The 17,173-nt window shown below is 45.1% G+C and overlaps 1 protein-coding gene across 2 annotated transcripts in view; it reads left to right on the top strand.

Moving 5' to 3' along the window:
• The first annotated feature begins 263 nt into the window (after positions 1-263).
• PGBD5 (piggyBac transposable element derived 5) overlaps positions 264-17,173 on the top strand; it is a 97,754-nt gene continuing 80,844 nt past the window's right edge. The window contains exon 1 of one of the 2 annotated variants that reach the window (XM_044941985.2): positions 264-658. In XM_044941985.2, the coding sequence (XP_044797920.1) occupies positions 325-658 (334 nt within the window). In that variant the 5' untranslated portion in view covers positions 264-324. The remainder of the gene's footprint in view (positions 659-17,173) is intronic. The other variant, XM_006055360.4, reaches the window with a different exon arrangement.

The raw sequence follows: 17,173 nt of genomic DNA, 5'->3' as shown, positions 1-17,173 counted from the left end.
GCGCGGGGTGCCGCTGGGAGGGCGCGCGGGTACGCGGCGGGCGCCTAAGAGACGCAGCGGCGGTTGGACCGGCGGCGCTAGGTCCGGGCCGCAACGCCTGCCTCCCGCCGCGGCCCGCAGTCCGCGGCGCCCGAGCTCCGAGGCGTTTTCCCGGGCGCTGGGCCCGTGGCGGCCAAGACGGCGGGCCGGCCGGGCGCGGGGCGGCGGGCACTGTGCTGCGGGCTGCGGTGGTGGGGGACGGCGGGCCGCGGCGCGGGCCCCGGGCCCGGCGCGTGCGGCTGGGAGGCGCTGTGGGGGGCTGGCGCGCGGGCGGCGGCCGGGGCCATGGCCGAGAGCGGCGGGGCCGCGCGGAGGAGGGCGCCGGCGTTGCTCGAGGCGGCCCGCGCGCGCTACGAGAGCCTGCACATCTCGGACGACGTGTTTGGCGAATCGGGCCCTGACAGCGGCGGGAATCCCTTCTACAGCACGTCGGCCGCCTCGCGCTCCTCCTCGGCTGCCTCCTCGGACGACGAACCCGAGCGCCCCGGCCCCGCGCGGGGCCCTGGCTCCCCGGCGCCTGGCGCCCCTGCCGCGCAGGAGTCGGAGGAGGACGAGGCTGGCGCGGGCTGGAGCTCCACACTGCGGGACCGCCCGCCCCCGCGCTTCGAAGACACTGGCGGTAAGGCGCGGCCCGGGGGAGGCCAGGCTGCCCCGGCGCGAGAATTCCAGATGCTCCGCCCGCCGGCTTGCGGGTGGCAGCTGTGCGTTTTAGGAAACACACGAGGCTGCAGGAGCGGGGCTCTAAAGTGCGAGCGAGGCTGCGTGCGGGGGCTCCGCCGACTCTTCGTGGGTGGACAGGAAGAGGCGAGGCCGCGGCAGCACTTTGCGGCTGGCGAGGACGTGGGTTGGGGGTGCTTCCCTCACTTGCTAGAAGGTGTCCCCGCGTCCTGCAACGGAAGCCAATCACACCTGTAGGGTCTCTCCTTAGGGGTGAGTTAGACTTTACTAGTTGAAGGAATACTGGAAACCTGACGTGTCTTGGGACTGGGGGAGTCATTTTGTATTGCTGGCTCCAGAGCAAGCTTACCCAGATGCTAGGTGTGGGGCAGGTAGCCGATGGAGCGAAGCTGAAAGGTTACCAGTGGCGTCTTCACTGGACTTTAGTTTTCTCCAGTTAATCAGAGAAACTTTCCGTGTCTTGCCATTCAGGATCTCTTGTGAAAAACAGGGAAGAGTGAAATGATCAGTTTAGCAGCGTTAAGGCACTTGCTTCAACAGAAGGAGCTTTCACGTGTTTCCTGCTTATTGCTATGGTTATAGACCAGCTGGAGAAGGTCGGAGAAAGGCTGGCAGCTCTGCTGCCTGAGATCCTCTTTGCTGCCTCCTTTTGGGGAGTTGGTTTTAAAATATCTCCACTTTCCCTTCAGAAGCTCATCAGCCTCTGTCCTCTCTCCCACTTGTCCTCTGATGCTTTTGTTCTTGCTCTGCGGCCTTCTTGGTCTTCTGTGGCAGTCCCTTGTTTCTGCACACTATTTTTATGGATGGACTTGGGTGCAGCTTGTAATGTTGATGACCAGGGAGTGGCCGCAGTGGGCTTGATGCTGGGCATTATGCAACTTTTCCTGCCGCTTTCCCTGATGATTGTTCAACCAGTGGGGAACACAGCACATAGGAGGACAGGCTTGAGGGACTCCTGGCTGGTCCTGGACTGGAATCAGGACATCACGCTGCAGCCTGCTGGTAGGGCTGGCTGGCTTCTCAGCAGGGAGTGGTCTGCAAACCTTAAGCAGGCTGGCTGCAGTGTGAATTTACTAAGCTACAGCTGGGCTTCCAGAGTCCAAGTTAGCTATACAGTGTTTGGGGTGGGTCAGTTTAAAAGCATCTTCTTATCTGGGCTTTGATTAAGAGTTTGGGAGTTTTCAGTCACATTACTCTGTATAATCCTTTTCCACCCCTATGTTTTCCAAAGTGTCATACCTTCTTCCAGCCCCAGACAGCTGATTTCCTGTTGGCTCTTAAGAATTGTACCTGCCCAGAGCCCTGATTTGACAGGCCATATGCTGTAATGTCTGTGATCCGGTTTTTGATCTCAGAACACCTGAGATGTATGTCTGCTTGGGTGGATTACAGCGTTCTGTATTGGGGAAAATAGGGAAGTTGTGTTAAGTTAAGCCTGGTTATGAATAAGATTTGTGAGGGCTGGTTTGAGAAGGTTAACATTTTTAAAGCAATATTATGTTTTTCAGTGATAGTGATAGTGAAGTAGTTCAGTTGTGTCTGACTCTTTGCGACCCCATGGACAGTAGCCAACCAAGCTCCTCCGTCCATGGGATTTTCCAGGCAAGAATACTGGAGTGGGTTCTTAGTAACCTATAAATGGGACAAATTCTGCAGCAGAGCAATTTACCACTGCAGCAGTTAAACGGTCATGAAGAGCAGTTGGCATTAGGTTTAAATTCTGCTTCCTTCAGATGTCTACTGAGTTCACACCTAAATCTGAGAATCGCAGTCAAGCACTTTAACCAGACATTAGTGGTTATTTGCGGAGAAGGTGATGGCACCCCACTCCAGTATTCTTGCCTGGAAAATCCCATGGACGGAGGAGCCTGGTAGGCTGCAGTCCATGGGGTCGCTAGGAGTCAGACACGACTGAGTGACTTCACTTTCACTTTTCACTTTCATGCATCGGAGAAGGAAATGGCAACCCACTCCAGTGTTCTTGCCTGGAGAATCCCGGGGACCGGGGAGCCTGGTCTATGGGGTCACACAGAGTCAGACACGACTGAAGTGACTTAGCAGCAGCAGTGGTTATTTGATGCTATTTATACCTAGTTTTGTTTTCCTATTTTGTGTAGGAGTGCAGCTCTAATTCAGAATTTTCTTTCTTTTTGCAGCACTTCTCCCTGAGGGAAATTTGGGTGATGGTAGAGAGATGAGGTTGATAGTTTATTATGCAAGAATTCAGGTTCCCTAAAACAATGGAAATGATTTATGGGGGCTGAAAATAGATGCAGAAATATGCTGCTGGTCAGAAAAAATCCCTGTGTCTTAGTGGTATGGAGACAGATGTGTGTTAAGAGGCTTGAGAGCTGCACCCAGGTCACCCTGAGAGCAAAGAGGGTCAACCGGTGAAGTTTACCAAGTCCAGTAAATAAGACCCTCCAGCCAGAGTGTGTTCCCCAAGTCCAGGAAGGCAAGCTGCATTTCCCTGCATCTTTGGTTCCCAGTTTATTGATGGGTCTCACTGGGCTGATCTGGTGGGAAGAGGACCAAGCAAGAAGGTGACATTTTGATTTGTAATCAGCGCTCATCAGAGAAAACCCCTAATAGAAATTGCTGTTGTTGCTAGACTCAGATGAGGAAAGCAGAGGATTCTAGACTCATGGAACAGGTTTCCTGCTTGCCTCCTGCTATAAAAACAAACAAAAAAAACAATACATGTATGGAAATAGCATATATGCATGTGATTGTCTTAATTGTAAATGTATATCGCTTGTGCTGAGTGTGGTTTCTTCTATCAGAAGGAAATTACGACCCATGTCTGGGGACCCTCTTGATAACCTAGAACCCCTTTAAGAGAGTCCCTGTGTAGGAGAGAGACAATGGGCACCATTGTGCTTTTCATCTGCATTCAGAGCTGCCTTTGACCCCATGGAAGGAGAGCACACAGTAGGGAGACTGAGGTTGCAGAGTGAGGAGGTGGTGGGAGCATTGTGTTGTTAAGGTTGAGACTCCTAACTGCCCTTCAAGCTGTTCTGGTTTCCTCAGCCTCCTCCTTCTGCTTTTTAGCCAGTGTATTTAGCTTCCTGGATCAGGCTCCCTAGAAGTGCAGCTGACACTTATGGGGGGGAGGTCCTCTCCCTCACACCCCCTACTCTTCTTTCCCCTCTTCCTGGATCCCCCTGGGATGATTCAAATACAAGGACTCCCTCCATTTGCTGCACTGGCTGGCTGACAGGCTTTTAACCCCTGTGTGGATGGAAGGTCAGCCTGGGAGCAGAAAGTGGTTACTGGGGGCTCAGGGCCCAGAACTCTATCCTTGCAGGGCACGGCCCACCCACCCCCCCACCCCCCATCCCCGCCCGCCACCCGCTGCCGCAAGACAGTCCCTGTCAAGCTCTCAGCCTCATCTGCCTACTGTGGAAACAACCAACATAGCATGCAGACTCACTCTTTGGAAGCAGCGTGAAATTCAGCTGCTTTGGGGCTCCTGCCCTTTCTGAGCAGTCTGGTGATTCATTCTCTCTGATGAGGCAGAGGAACGGGCAGATCCAAAGACACTCAGGACCCTTCTGTTCAGCTTTGTGGGTCCTTTGTTGTGGCAGGCTGGGGTCTGAGCTTGCTTTTTCATAAGAGGTTGGACTTCACAGGAGTTTTCTTCCCATGTACCATGTCAGCCACCATCAGTCAACATTCAGTGGGGAGGTATGACCTTGAGAAGCTAGGGAGGAACATATTGCCTTGAAAATCAACACTGAAATGTCTTAGCTCTTGAGTGTGTTGTTGGTTTATTTGGTTCAGAATCTTTTTGACTAACAAGGAAGAGAAGCATCTTTTTCTTAAAACCAGAATTAAACCAATACCTTCTACTGTAATGGAATTTGTGAGCTAAGATCCTGGACCCCTCTCTCCGGTGTCAGGTAAGCAGCTGCTCCCACCTTTAGCTCTGTAGCTCCAGGAGGAGCTCAGATCATGGTAAGCTGTGGGATAAATCACATGCAGTCCTACCTGAAAGTGAAGTGTGTTCCCAGTCACAGAATTCAGAGAAGGGAGCTTTGTGGGAGAGATGTTTTGCTCTTTTTCCAGGAGTCTTTTCCTGTGATGGGGAAACTTGAGCTCACAATGAGAATAACACGCAGTGTGCATCCGTAACTCGCTTTATCATGCATTATTGCACTGAATCTTCACAGGAACTCTGTGTGGGAGAAGTTCTCTTCTGTACTTTACAGAGAAAGAGATTGGTCTTTTCTGCCAGAGTCTTGGGGGTAATGAGATTACCTTGGCTAAGTGATCAGCACCATTTAAGTACTCAGACTTGATAATTCAGGAAAGGTAGTGAGTTGTTTTGTTTTTAATCTAGTCTTTTTTCCAGTAAAAAATATTTATATTTATTTTCATGTTTATGCATGAATGTACTATTTACTTTTTTGGAAGCATATATAGTTCTAGGAGGCTTAATGCAGGTATGGATTTGTGTAACCAGTCCCACCATTGAGGAATGAAACAGAAGAGCTAGGATTTTATCTCACTTCTAATTTAACCCCTGCGCCCCTGAGCCATTGTCAAGGGAGGTCAGAGCTCCTCTGCAGGGAGCAGGGCTTTGGACACACCAGCCCCTGGGAGTGCAGTGTGGTCTACTAAGTCTTAAAGTCTAAAACTCACCCTTATTTTTAAATATCTGTGATTGTGTATTTTTTTTCTTATTATATGTAATATATGTTCATTTTAGGAAGAAACGAAAAAAAATGATAAAACTTAAAAATCCCATAATCTCCTATTACTCAGAGATAATCACAGTTATCACTTTGAATGTATCCTTCATGTATCTTAAGTTACATGTGATTGGGTGACCTGCTTTTTAATTCTAAGTAATATATTGTAAACATTTTCCATTTAAATTATAAAATGTCTTTTTTAAAGAATCTGTTCCCTTTGGGTGGGTATTGCGCTCATCGCCCCCTCTCCCTTGTGTTTACAAATATTTATTTGTGTTTTTTATGCTGTGATAAATATTCTTGAAGTTTAAGTTTGTGTGCACATTTTTAATATATTCCTTGGCATAAAATGATCAAAACCAAATTGAATGAGGATTTTTGTACATTTTAACTTTTTTTTAATATTTGTGAAATAGACTTCTGGAAATGCACCTATTTAGACTCTGGTCAGCAGTGTACCAGGAAGTCTGTTAGAAAGTCTGGCTTCTAAGGCAGCAAATCAGTGTGTAATTCCTGCTGGCAGTGTGGTCCTGAGTGAGTGTTCCCTATGATAAAGCTCACTGAGGTGTGATACACACAGCACGAGTCATGCACAGCAGGACCGTACAGCCCCCCAGGCCCAGGGAAAGAGAATCCCTCCGTGCCTTTCCAGGCAGTACCTCTCTGCCCCAGGGGTAGCCATGTTCTGATTTCTGTCACCATCAATTAGTTTTGCCTGTTATTTTGGTCTGGGTTCTTAGTTCATCATTATATCTGAGATGTATATAACAATCTATTTTTATTTTGCTGTGTAGCATTCCATTGTATAAATACTACAGTTTGTTATCCATTATCAGTGGACTTTTGGACTGTTTTCAGTTTGGGACTTTTATAAAGACAGCTGCCACCAGGCTTTGTGCTTGTTTGTGATGGACATATACACGGTTTCCCTGGGGTGTACATACCTAGGAGCAGGATTGCTGAGTCATAGAGTGGACGCATGTTTCGGCCTCAGCACTGTGGACACTGGGCTGGGGGTCCCTTTGTCGCAGAGGCTGTCTTGTGCATTGAGGTATGCTCAGCAGTACTCCTGGCCGCTGCGCACCTTCCTTGAGTCACGACAGATAAACATATCGCCATGCACTGTCATGTGTCCATGTGGAACGCAGTCGTCTGCAGTTGAGAACCACTGCGGTAGTAGATACTGCCAGATGGTTTTCTAGTTTACACACCCACCGGCAGTGTATGAAATGTGCCATGTATTAATCCAGTAGGCATATTGAACCCTGCTGGGATAAAACAGCAAGTAAGGCATGTCTCCTGGGGTCCAGTAAGAGAGACAAAGTGAAGAAAATGAGATAAGAGTCTGTGATCAAGGTAAACACGGATTTAGATGGGATTCTAGAGGTGCCTCACCTAATCCAGCTGGGCTGGGGAAGAGGAGGTGCCTCTGGCAGAGGTGACCCCTGAGCTGCATCCTAAAGAATAAAAATGAATCAGGTAAAAAGGAAGGAAAAAGGCATCTTGAACAAGGGAACAACTTGGGCACAGGCTGGGTGGGGTGGGTAGAAGGTGAGCCATCTTTGCCTGAGGGCAGCCCCATTCTCCCTTCAGCTGAGCAGCCTTGGTGACAATGTCTTGAAACTTGATGTTTGTAATTGTTACCGCTGCAAGTAGCTGTAGCTAGAATCTGAATACTAAGATTCAGTTTTAGTATGATTAGTATGATTAGTATTAGTAAGATTCAGTATGATGCTGGGTCCTGTAGGGAGTGGAATTTAGCAGGTTTGGCAAGAAATAAGTGCTCAGAGAGGGCGGAATCCGTGGAGAAGCACTGGGGTCTTTTTAAGAAAGGAAGAGGGAATATGACAACCAAAGTTAAGGTGGTAAAACCTTTATTGGTAAGGGAAGTATAGTATTAGCTTCCAGTGAGGGGGAAGATGCCATGCTACAAGAACAGTAGAAAACCTAAAATTTCACGTCATGTAAAGGGACATGCTGCCTAGATTGGCACATGGTATACAGAACTTTCTTCTGCTTGTTTGTGAATTCCAAGAAGAATTATTACAGAACTATGAGTATCTGGCCATACTTTTTTCAATTTATTAAATGCCTAGAAGGCAATGGCACCCCACTCTAGTACTAATGCCCGGAAAATCCCATGGATGGAGGAGCCTGGTAGGCTGCAGTCCATGGGGCTGCTAAGAATCGGACATGACTGAGCGACTTCACTTTCACTTTCCACTTTCATGCATTGGACAAGGAAATGGCAACCCACTCCAGTGTTCTTGCCTGGAGAATCCCATGGACGGAGAAGCCTGGTAGGCTGCAGTACATGGTGTTGCACAGAGTCGGACACGAGTGAAGCGACTTAGTAGTAGTAGTAGTAGTAGTAAATATTAGTGTATATTTAATTAATTTATTAAAACAATTAGAAAAAAAAATCCTTTTACTTCTCAAATCTTTGCCATTGCTTCCAGCTTAGAACTGAGACATCCCTCATCGGTCTGGACGTTGGATCCTCTGTCAGCTGGGGTTCCCAGATTCCAGTCTTGTTGATGCCCTGCCCCCTGCCTCTCTCTATCTCTCTTTCCATTGTCTTTGGAAGAAGAGTGATCTTTACAAACCTGAGCTTATCCACTCTCTTCTCTGCTTAAAACTTTTCAGTGGCTTCAACTTCAAGTCAAAGTTAATTCCCGAGTCCTGCATAGGGCCTCCTAGCCACCTTCCTTTTCCACATGCTTTTGGACCTTTGTCCTGCAACACTCTCCAGCCACTCAATCTGCTCATCTTAGAGCCTTTGTGCCTGCCTGACTCTCACCTAGAATGTTCTTCCCCTCAATACTTGAATAGCAACCCTTGCTTGCTGGTCTGGTCTTGGTTCAAATGTCACTGCCTCCAAAAATCTAAAATTACCTTCTTCCCTAAGGTGCCTTTTAGTATCCATTTAAGCTAATTTTTCTCCCAGGTCTGAGATGTTGGATGTTTTGGTCACGGTAGTTCCTCAAGTTTTGTTGGATGAACAAAAGAATAGATGGATGCAGAAGTAGATTTTTTTAAATGGCATGGAAATTGGTATCAGTGAATAAATGTTTACAAGGACCTGTGTGTTTTTTAACATCCAAATTGTGGAAGTGTGGATAGGTTGACTCACAGGGAGTGGGTTTCTTCCCAGAAAGGCACCAAAGCAAGTCTGGAGTGTGTTTTACAGGGATTTCCATCCAGGATGGAAGACTGGGGAACTCTCCAACCCTTGGGCTTCTACACCCTGTCCACTTCCTAATTAACCTTTAAGCCAGGACTCTGTTAGGAATTTGTGGGGGAGCCAGCTGCTCGTGCTCCATTAATTTTTTAACAAACGCTTGTGTATCACTTCCTATGTGTCAGATAGTATCCTGAGCGCTTTCTAGCCTATGTAATCCTCAAAACAACAATGTGAGGTTAATACTATTATTTTTCCTATCTTTAACTTATGGAAACTGAGTCACAGAGAGGTTAAGTGACATAGGGTGGACTGGTCCTTTTGATTAGGGTATAAGCAAGCATCATGTGCACCATGATTTATGCCAATCAGATCAACTAATTAAAAATAAGTCTCTTGTAGGAGGCTCTGAGTTGAAGGTCATTGTCATTCTCCAAATCTGTTTCCCCTGTTGACTTTTATCCCAGGCATTGGCTGCACTTAATTTCCCAGCCCCCCTGCAGTGAGAGGGGCGGCTGCCTGGGTTCTGGGCAATGGTAGATGAGGCAAAGTGTGGACCCCACTCTCAGGCCTGGTCAGGAGGGTGGCTCCTCTGGGCCTCCCTCTACCATCACCATCATCATCATCATCTTCATTATCATCATCATTATCGTCTTCTTTATCACCACCATCATCACTATACCCACAGAAAACTGTGATGATTTCTTTTGCCCTGCAGGATAGAACAAAGAGCGACTGTTCCCCAGCTTTGTGCAGGGAGCTAGAAATTGAAGACCAGGACTCTGGACTGGGGACTGGGTTGGAAAGGGAAGCTGGAGGGTGACCTGTGATGTGTCAGAGGTACTGGGGCCACCAGGTGAAAGAACCCTGTGTCTGAATCACCATTTGGAGCAAAGCCACCCATGAATCAGTCATATCTGCCATGGACTACATTTATGAAGAAATGACCTTCTCTCTTGTTTGCTCCATCATGCATTTGGCAGGGGCTGGGGGAGTGGGTGGTTACAGCAGCCAGCAGAATCCTATTTGCACAGATGCTAAAGGAAAGAGATAGATGGGGAAAAGCGAATTCAAATCAGTAGGGCTCTTGTTGATTGTACAAGGATTCATAAGGAGAAATTATGAGAAAAAAAACCTAGAGGAAAAAAAATGAGTTCTTTGCATTCTCTCAGTGAAGTTCCCACTGTAACTTTGGAACAGGTGAAATAATGCAGGTAATCTGTCTGCACTGGACATTCTAGACTCATTAATTGCACATTGATGTTTTGAAGCAGTAGGGGGTTGGAAAGAGGCTTGGTGGTCAGCTTCTGGTGGAGAGTGAGCATGCCCAGGGTAAAAGGCCCAGTCTCTGTTGAGTGCTCACCCTGCGATCTTGGGCAGGGGGCCCAGTGAGGCCCAGCACTGAGAATCAGTAAAGACACATGGTTGAGCACGAAGCTGGTGCTTCATTCCAGGTAGCCGATTTTCATTCCTTCAAACTATTCTTTTTCCTATGTGGCCAAAATGGACATGATGGATATTTTACTGCTTAGATTTTCAAAACTTTTTAGCAACCAGGAACATCAGGACAAATCCAGGGGGGCTTCCTTTGAAGCTGGAGTGAGAGGCCTCAGAAGTCCAGCTGGTCTCCCCGCCCTCCCTGGAAGCCCTGTGTGTGCAGCACCCTGTGAGTGCCCCAGGACCCCTCTTCCATCAAGGGCCTTCAGCTGGGACCCAGGGTGAATGGAGGGAGACTCCCATAGGCAGGTGACAGACATCAGTGGAGAAGCAGTTACTGCTTTTGTATGTACTGGGCTCCATCCTCTCCGAGATGGTGGCTAGTAAGCCAGTAGGTGGATGCAATATTGATGTTTCAGAAACTCCAAAAGGCTTCTGTGGCAAAGGCAATTAAAAATTTAATGACTTTAGAAGAACTAGAAGAGGAGGAGACCTGTTTTCTCAACTTTAGAAAATGGACTTATGAAGAGAATATAAGGGATCAGGATAAAGGATGATTTCCTGGAAGAAAAAAAATATAAATAAGTGGAATCATTTCAAGAATGGTTAGTGAAGGGCTTGCTTATTTGGGCTCCTTCTACATTTGGGGAACTGGAGAATCCGCATCTTAAATCAGCATCCCTGGGACCCCTGCTGAGTTAGTGAGGTGTGCTGAGTAATGGTTCTTAGGTTCTGTGGTGAGCACACCTTCACTTCAGAATTCACATTAAAAAAAATCTACACCTTCTTCATCTGCCTATAATGATGCCTACTTCCCTGGCCCCCAGCATTTGAGGTAAATAAAAATGGTTCTTGGGTTTGTTCTTAATGCTCGTGTATTTCAACAAAATCGCCAATCTGATTTCCTTGGCTAGCTGGGGAACTGGTCCATAGTTATGGCATCTGAGGGGACATGCATTCTGAATTCCAGGGGACTCTGGAAAAGTATGAAAGTGAAAGTGTTAGCTGCTCAGTTGTGTCTGACTCGGCGACGCCATGTACTGTAGCCAGCCAGGCTCTTCCGTCCATGAAATTCTCCAGGCAAGAATACTGGAGTGGGTTGCCATTTCCCTCTCCAGGGGTTCTTCCCGACCTGGGATCGAACCTGAGTCTCCTGCATTGCAGGCAGGTTCTTTACTCTCTGAGCCACCAGGGAAGCCCTGGAAAAGTATACTTAATTGGAAATTGGAGATAACTACAGTGAGAAGTCTTTTATGATTGAAATAGGTGAATTTTAGGTAAATATCACCAAGTGTAAATCCACACTGTATATCTTACATTTACAGACACTTTCATCTTCAGGAACTTTGGCAGAGAAGAAATAGATTTTGAAAAGATGTAAGTACATTCAGGGAGATGGCAGATTACATGAGGAAAGTTGGAGTGGCTGCCAGGGTACACCCCAGACTCCTGAGGGTGGTGTGTGGGATGCTTTGTTTTGTTGGGAGGGAGTGGGGACCTGTCCCAACTTGGCATTCAAAGCACCACCTCCCACAAGGCAGCTCCAGGCACCCAATTATGAGATCCTATCTGGTCTTTGCAGTCAGCGAAGTACTCTCCCTGTTGTCCTGTTGGGCTCCTGAGAGCAGTTCCCATTGTCCCTGCTGCCAAAGGACCAACCAAAGCGATGTGCCCCTGAGGTGTGCTAACATTCTTTCACTCCAGCAGGTTATTGGCAGCAGGGCTGGAAAATGATTAAGTAAAATTGGCTGGGAATCTAAAGCAGAACAGCCTCCCAAAGAAAAGTTCTTGAGTTCAGATTTCATATCTTCTTTTGAATATACTTAATTCACCTGGCCTGTGATGGGCCAGGCACTGTGTTAGCAGCTGAGGCTTGAGAAGTGGATATAGGAAGCTTGGCGCCCAATGCTGAAGATGGGACGTGCTCAAATACTTAGGGCCTGAGTGGTAGGTGCTGTGTTAAGAAGGGTGTCTAGTGAAGGGTGTCTGGTGCTGAGGGAGCAGCCGGGATCAGCACTTCTGCAGAGCTGTAGTAAATGTGACCAGGGAATGGCACCAAGGGAAGCCAGGGGTGGTTTGTTCAGATCCCTGCTCCACAGTGTCTCCCCCAGAGATAGGATCAGGAGTTGAGCAAGAAAGAGTCACTCTGGATAGAAGAGTCATGGCTGTGCCTAAGTTATGACCTGCAGCCAATACGTATTTCCATTAGAGAGTCCAGTTAAAGGTGATATTGACAAGACAGTATCTAAACTTGTTACTGGGAATAAAAAAGGCCAGTGATACTTGTGGAGTTAAAAACAAAAGGAACACTTCTTTTCTTGATAGTTTTAGTACTGTACAGTCTTTTAAAAATTATACACATGAACTGTCTAATTTTAACTGTAATCCTGTTTTACCCCCTTTTTAAAGAATTTTTTAGAATTCTAAATTTTTTTTAGAATCACTGCCTGCCTCCATGCAGTCCATGTTGACAACTTGTTGCTCGTGTGTGTGTGGGTGCTCAGTCGCTTCAGTCGTGACTCTTTGTGACCCTATGGACTGTAGTCTGCCAGGCTACCCTGTCCACAGGATTTTCCAGGCAAGAATTCTGGAGTGGGTTGCCGTGCAACCCAAGGGGTGGGACCCACATCTCCTGCATTGCAGGGGGATTCTTTACTCACTGAGCCATCTGGGAAGTCCTGTTGCTCATACACAAACACATTTGTGAATGTACATCATGTGTAGGAGCTTTAGGGGTCATTGCTTAACAAATACAAGGTCATTTTATATAGCTTTCTATTAATGCTCTTCTCATTTAAGAATACTTCATCAATAACTTCCTTCTTTTTTGCGCTTACTTAATTTTAAAAGGAATAGCTGCTAAACTTTTATCCAATGCCTTTATTTTTTATCAAAATGCATTTATTGGTATGGTTCTGTTTTTTTTTTTCACATTTAATTTATTGACGAGGTAGATTTCATTGATTTCCTGGTACTGAGAGTCCCTTACTTCCCTGGAATACATCCAGGTTGGTCTCTCTGATAGATGGCTGAATTCTGTTGTTTGCTGGTATTAGTTCAGAGTTTCTGTAACTAACCCATCATAAGCCAAATTTGTTCATTGTTTACCCCTCTTATCTCTCTCAGGTCTGGGTATTAAAACCATCTGCAGCTTCATAAAATGAATTGGTTTATTGTTTAATTGCTTGCTGCCATTCAGCGGTGTAAATATGTGTCAGATACAACTCAGCTGTAAACCTGTCTGGTTCTCCTACTTCTGAATTTACCACATCTTGAATCATTTTGATGATTTATGTTTTCCCTAGGAAATCATCTATTTTTCCTAGTCTTAAATGCAAAATTCCATGCAATTTTGAAAAATGGTTCTTTTGATTTGCTTTTATAATCTGTACTTGCTTTTATGTGTCTGTTCTCAGTCTGGTCTTCTAGATCTGCACATCCTCTCTCCCCTAGCTCCTCCTCTCCTTCTGCCATTTCCTTCAATTTCTCCACCTTTTCTCTCCCCTGTCACCCATCTTCTCTGTGTTACCCTTAATTGGGCATGTGAGGTGTCTTTCTATATTGTTGGTCTTTTCAAAGAATTAGCTTTGAGGGAATTCCCTGGTGGTCCAGTGGTTAGAGGGCCCAAGTTCTATCCTTGGTTGGGGAACTAAGATCCCAAATGCCGCACAGTGCGGAAAAAAAAAAAAAATTAGCTTTTGAGTTGTCCCTGTAATTTTTTTAATTTAAAAATTTACCTTTCTTATAACTTCTTTCTTTTCATTTATTGAACTGTCTTTTTATAATTGGTTTAGGTGGTTTCTTCTCATTTAAACCTCATGGTTTCTTCTCATTTAAAAAAATCTCTAGTGTTGAAGGCATTTGACACTGAAATCTCCTTAGAGTGTACCTTCTGGTGTATTCTGTAAGTTTTAATATGAAGTATTGTCTTTCTGTTGCTTTCAAGGTTTTTTTCAAGTTCTCCTTTTAATTTCTCTTTGATCTAAGTGCATATTTCTTAATTTATTAGTAGTCAAGATTTTTTGTTACTTGATCATTTAATTCCTTATTGGATTGTGGTCAAAGAACTGTCCTTTAAATCTTTAATTTGAAAGATTTGTAAAGGTTTTCTTTCTTGCCAAATATCAAATTAATCTTTACAAATATGGCATACAGAGGTAATAAAAAATGTATGTTTTTAATTCGAGGGAAATAAGGGTGTCTGTTTCCCTATCATCTGTGTGTGTGTGTTGTTTTTTTTTTTTTCCTGTCAAGTAGATATTCCCATGTGAAGAGCTGAATTTTTACCAGGTGCTTGCATTTTTAAGTCTTTATCTGCCATGGTATTTGGTGCATGTTTACTTAACACCTTTTATATCTCCCCACTAAGCTGTGCCTTTTATAACACCCCTCTTCCTCTTGCCTTAATTTTAAGTCCAGATGGTTTGCTATTAGTTTTGTCTTTCCTGCTTTATCCTCCTTGGCATATTGCCTGCTGTCTTCCTTGCCTGGTGTGTTCTTCCCAACCCCATCTGCCTGTGTTTCATGAACAGCTTATAGGTGGACATATATTTTGACACAACATGATAGACTCTTTAGTTGGAGAAATCAATCTGTACACACTTAAATCATGACAAACAAGCATCACTTTCATTCCTTCAGTATTATTCAGTCCACTTTTTTCTTTCTCTTTTCCTCATGTTTGGTGTTTTGATCAAGTTGTTTATTTTTTTACGCATAGAAATTCATTCCATTTTGGGGTAAGAGCTTTACTGAGGTAAATTCACAGGTCATACAATTTACCTGTTTTTATGTGTACAGTTTGGTGGAGCTTCATATTTTCCCAATTTGTATAAACGGTCAGTTTTAGAACATTTGAATCATCCCCAAAGGAAACCTGGCCTTCGGCAACTATGAATTTACTTTCTGTCTCTGGGATTTGCCTATTCTGGAAATTGCATGTAAATGAAATCCTACAGTATGTGTGACTTGTGACTAGTTTCTTTCAATTAGTGTAATGTTTCCAATGTTTACTCACCGGTTGATGATCATATGGGCTGTTTTCACTCTTTTGCTATTACGTTGTTGTGCTGTTACGTTCAGTTGCTCAGTCGTGTCTGACTCTGCGACTCCGTGGACTGCAACACACCAGGCTTCCCTGCCCTTCGCTGTCTCCTGGAGTATGCTCAAACTCGTGTCCATTGAGTCAGTGATGTCATCCAACCAGCTCACCCTCTGTTGCCGCCTTCTCCTCTTGCCCTCCATCTTTCCAAGCATCAGGATTTTTTCCAGTGAGTTTGCTTTTTACATCAGGTGGCCAAAGTACTGGAGTTTCAGCTTCAGCATCAGTCCTTTCAGTGAATATTCAGGGTTGCTTTCTTTTAGGATTGACTGATTTGATTTCCCTGCTGTCCAAATGAAAGTGAAAGTTGCTCAGTCATGTCTGACTCTTTGCAATCCCATGGACTGTAGTCTGCCATGCTTCTCTGTCCATGGAATTCTTCAGGCAAAAGTACTGAAGGTGAGTAGCCATTCCCTTCTCCAGGATATCGTCTCAACCCAGGGCTCGAACCCAAGTCTCCCACATTGCAGGTGGATTCTTTACCGTCTGAGCCACCAGGGAAGCCCTGCTGTCCAAGGAATTCTCAAGAGTCTTCTCAAGCACCACAATTTGAAAGCATCAGTTCTTCCGTGCTCAGCCTTCTTTATAGTCCAACTCTCACATACATACATAACTACTGGAAAACCCGTAGCTTTGCCTTTATGGACCTTTGTCGGCAAAGTGATGTCTGCTTTTTAATACGCTGTCTAGGTTTGTCATAGCTTTCCTTCCAAGGAGCAAGCGTCTTTTAATTTCATGGCTGCAGTCACTATCCACAGTGATTTTGGAGCCCAAGAAAATAAAGTCTGTCACTGTTTCCATTGCTTCCCCATCTATTTGCCATGAAGTGATGGGACCAGATGCCATGATCTTTGCTTTTGAATGTTGAATTTTAAGCCAACTTTTTCAGTCTCTTTCGCATTTATCAAGAGGCTCTTTAGTTCCTCTTAGCTTTCTGCAGTTAGGGTGGTGTCATCTGCATATCACGGCAATCTTAATTCCAGCTTGTGCTTCATCTAGCCCGGCATTTCACATAATGTATTCTGATATAAGTTAAATAAGCAGAGTGACAATATATAGGCTTGACGCACTCCTTTCCCAATTTTGAACCAGTTCATTGTTCCATGTCCAGTTCTGTTGCTTCTTGACTTGTATACAGGTTTCTCAGAAGGCAGATAAGCTGGTCCAGTATTCCCATCTCTTGAAGAATTTTCCATGGATTGTTTGATCCACACAGTCAAAGGCTTTAGTGTAGTCAGTGAAGCAGATGTTTTTTTGGAACTCTCTTGCTTTTTCTGTGATCCAACGGATGTTGGCAATTTTATCTCTGGTTCCTCTGCCTTTTCTAAATCCAGCTTGTACATCTGGAAGTTCTCAGTTCATGTACTGTTGAAGCCTCGCTTGAAGGATTTTGAGCACTACCTTGCTAGCATGTGAAGCAAGATCAATTGTGGTAGTTTGCTATTATGAATAAAGCCAAAACCTTCATGTACAAGTTTTAGTGTGGACATAGTTTTCATTTTTCTTGGGTATGTCTCTATGAGTGGAATTGCTGGGTCACATGATAACTCTCTGTTTAGCTTTCTGAGGAACTGACAAAATGTTTTACAAGGTGGGTACCTGTTAACAATGTATATGAGTTTCAATTTCTCCACATTCTCATCAGCATTTGTTTTTTTGGTTTTTGGTAGTGGCCATGCTAATGAATGGGAGGTGGTATTTCATTGTGGTTTTGATTTGCTTTTCCCTGATGATTGGTGATGTTGAGCATCTTTTCAGGTGCTTACTGCTGTTTATGCATTTGTGTGTTGGAGAAACGTTTGTTCACATTTTTTGCCCATTTTGTCCAAATGGCTAAACAGTTGCCTAAGGCAGGGTTGAAGCCAATTGTAGAATGAACTTCTAGGATAAAGATTCAGTCTGAAGTTTTGTTTTTTAAAACAATGCATTTGTTAAATTTGTAAATTTAACAAATTAAATTTGTTAAAAATTTTAGGTGTCAGGATACTGGGGGTTGACAGTGTAGTACAGGAATAGTAATTTTATATTCTGGGCAACTCT

The sequence above is a fragment of the Bubalus bubalis genome, chromosome 4 (genome assembly GCF_019923935.1).
Source record: "Bubalus bubalis isolate 160015118507 breed Murrah chromosome 4, NDDB_SH_1, whole genome shotgun sequence".
Classification (NCBI taxonomy): Eukaryota; Metazoa; Chordata; class Mammalia; order Artiodactyla; family Bovidae; genus Bubalus; species Bubalus bubalis.
This window is presented reverse-complemented; position numbering and strand designations above follow the sequence as displayed.